Here is a 2,970-nt window from a genome sequence, read left to right as displayed (position 1 = left end):
TGGATGCTTTGTGTGTGTACAAAAAAGTCTTTTGCAATCCCTACTTAGGAGGGGGCGAGCCTTTCTTGTATGGGATGAGAGAGAAAGCCACACACACACACACACACACACACAAGCTCCCTTTACACAAAGGGAATGAGGGACACATGTCAGCTCCCTAGCCCAGATGCCCACAAGGTGTACCCAATTCCTATTGGATGGCCTTGGAGGTCGACCAATGAGAATTAGGCTAGAGTAAATCTAGTTTAATTAATTTAAAAACACTTAATAAAAGAACCAATGAGAATTAAGTCCTCTAGAAGACTATTGGACAGTCTCCCAAGGGGTCCAATGAGCATTCAGCAGCCCAATGGCTTGCCTGATTCCTATTGGCCAGGAGGCAAAGGGGTCCAATGAGAGTTTAGTTGAATTATTAAATTACCTAAAGCTCTTGCAAAAGGGGAAAGGGGAACACATGTCAGAAGGATATCACTTATGCTGCTTAATAGTCATTGGCTTGACCTGGGGAGGTTCAATGAGGGTAGAGCAAGAGCAAATAGCAAGAGGGCTCGCCCAAGAGAGAGAGGGGGCTGATTTTTGCAAGGCATTATCACACACACACTCACACAATCTCATGTGTGAAGAAAAGAAGACTATCTCTTCCCAAGCTTTAATGGAGAGCTCATCACCTACTCCAAGCTTGTGAGATAGAAGCCTACATCGACACACTCTTGGCATGTGGATGCAAATCCAACCAAGACCCAAGCTTCAATGCATGCTCATCTCCTCTACCATGCTAATTACTAAGCTAAGCTATGCTAATATGAGTGATTATGTGAGGAGATGTACATCTTTCTCGTAAGATACTCCTTCTTCCTCTCAATCTACTCTCATACCCTGCTAGCTCTCACCATCTTCGAAGGTGTGTGAGGTCTTGGGTCTGAGACCGGGGATAATTGATGTTGTGTTTGCTAAGTGTTTTGCTTAGTACATGAATCTTTCATCTTCATTTCACTAGCTAGTCTTGAAGGAACACAAAGAATTGTATTGTACAATGTCTCTCTTGATGGGAGAAACCATAATACAAAGCCTTTTGGAGGGGGGACCGGCTCCATGCAAATCCGGTCCTCAACTGTTGTCAATAGCTTAATTTCTCTCTCTTTTGAAAGTATTGTTCATGCTATCTAACTAGGTGTTATTCTTTTTGTTGCTCTCTCCACCAAGCACTCTTGTAATTATCATTAGGAATCTATTCTAATGAAATGCCCATTATGTTCATGCTAATTTCTGCTACACACAAGTTTATAGGCCATTAAATGTTACAAATACAGCTATTTGATATCTATTGTTTTTTAATAGAGCTTACTACTAATACTTTGGTTACCAATACACCTTTTCCTTTCTTTGGAGCTTGAGTAACCAGAATTGGGAACATACCTATTGGAGTAACTTTTTCTTCTGCCACGGACGTTGTCTTTGCACCAAACATCTTCTTCACTGAAGCAGGGATCCCTATGCCGCATCCCAATGCCAAGCAGGAATCACTCAACGTGGACAAAGTTGCAAAACAAAAATTTTGATAGGGGTGTTGGCATGGTAGCATGCAAACACCCACCAGTATTTTATCATGAAGTTCCAACCCACAGGCTGTGCATGGCTCGTCTATAAATATAACGCCTTGACGTACATTTGACATGATTGGAGGTGATGGAGAGAATACATGTGCTTTGCCCTGTTGCAATTGTAAAATTGCACTAGCAACAAAAGCCTCCTGATTTTTGAGTCTCGCCAAGAGCACATTCTTTTGTTGCAGCCTCTCCCGTATCGGACAAAAAAATTCAGCAAAACTTTTCAAACACAAAATAAGAGGAACAACAGTATCTTCTTGGTCTTTGCAAATCAACCTGTATGGCTGCAACATCATTGTTTTCAGACGTGCCACCCTCTGCGACACCAAGAACTTGCATGTTAGCACTGATCACAGCTTGCAACGTCATCACCCTCTCCAATGGCACATTGCCACTAGCCTCGAGCGTGGCTAATTCTTCTCGTGCTTCCGTAACTATTTCAAGAAAGTGTCTGCCTTTGACTAAACCTGCACTTCCACTTGTGCTTGCTGCATTTCTTTAGAGATCTGCCCTATTTCACTTTCAAGCTGCCTAACTTTAGCTTGTACATCAGACCGCATGATCTGTGCCAACTCTACATCCCAACTATTTGATGTATCCACACTCGCCTTCAATGACTGAGCTACCAACACTGACTTGCGCACTGTTGCCCCGTCAGTCATGTGTGTCATTACTTTGGACATCTTGTTGGAGAGCCCTTGCTTATGTGCCCCCATTCGAGTAACTGAGTTCTCAGCCACAACAGCCCAAGCTACCCGGTATTTGGACTTGTCGAGAGACAAGTCCGCCCTCTGGCAATTTTCAAATGCAAATGCTTTGGCAAACCAGGCAGCGCACTCATCGCGTTTATAGGTAACTCCTGGTAAACCATCTGATACAACATCATGAATTTATCATAAAGCTCTGACCGTATGGTTAGCTTCACCTTCTACCCTTTGGTTCGTAGCACCGTGAACACGGACAACCAGTCTTTCTATGTAACATCCATAAAGTGTGGGTTCTCAATCCCGTCCAAGCTGAGGTTGTAGACTTCATGGAAGTCTTGTCTTGACATGCAAAGTTTTGTATGCTGGATTCTAGTAAATGGAGGTGGGTTCCATTTGAAATATACATATAAAACCACCTTTATAATTAAATGACCCATCAAAATAACATTTTTAATCATCATTTCACCACAAGAAGTAACTAATAACAGATAAAATCTCCTAAGAGGAAGGATTTTTGCACCAATAACAAATCCTAATGCTGAAACAAGACTCTGTGTGTGTAGGTATGTGTGTGTGTGTGTGTGTGTGTGTGTGTGTGTGTGTGTGTGTGTGTGTGTGTGTGTGTGTGTGTGTTCATATTCATGTCCATGGATATG

General features: G+C 42.5%; 1 protein-coding gene across 1 annotated transcript; it reads right to left on the bottom strand.

Moving 5' to 3' along the window:
* Positions 1 to 2,068: 2,068 nt before the first annotated feature.
* Positions 2,069 to 2,642, bottom strand: LOC147424517 (uncharacterized). The gene is made up of 2 exons (XM_086500471.1): positions 2,570 to 2,642; positions 2,069 to 2,478 (listed from the first exon to the last, which is right to left on the bottom strand). The coding sequence occupies exons 1-2, from the start codon at positions 2,640 to 2,642 to the stop codon at positions 2,069 to 2,071; spliced, it is 483 nt and encodes a 160-aa protein (XP_086356597.1).
* Positions 2,643 to 2,970: the final 328 nt, after the last annotated feature.

The sequence above is a fragment of the Adiantum capillus-veneris genome, chromosome 25 (genome assembly GCF_014529385.1).
Source record: "Adiantum capillus-veneris isolate H3 chromosome 25, ASM1452938v2, whole genome shotgun sequence".
Taxonomy (NCBI): domain Eukaryota; kingdom Viridiplantae; phylum Streptophyta; class Polypodiopsida; order Polypodiales; family Pteridaceae; genus Adiantum; species Adiantum capillus-veneris.
This window is presented reverse-complemented; position numbering and strand designations above follow the sequence as displayed.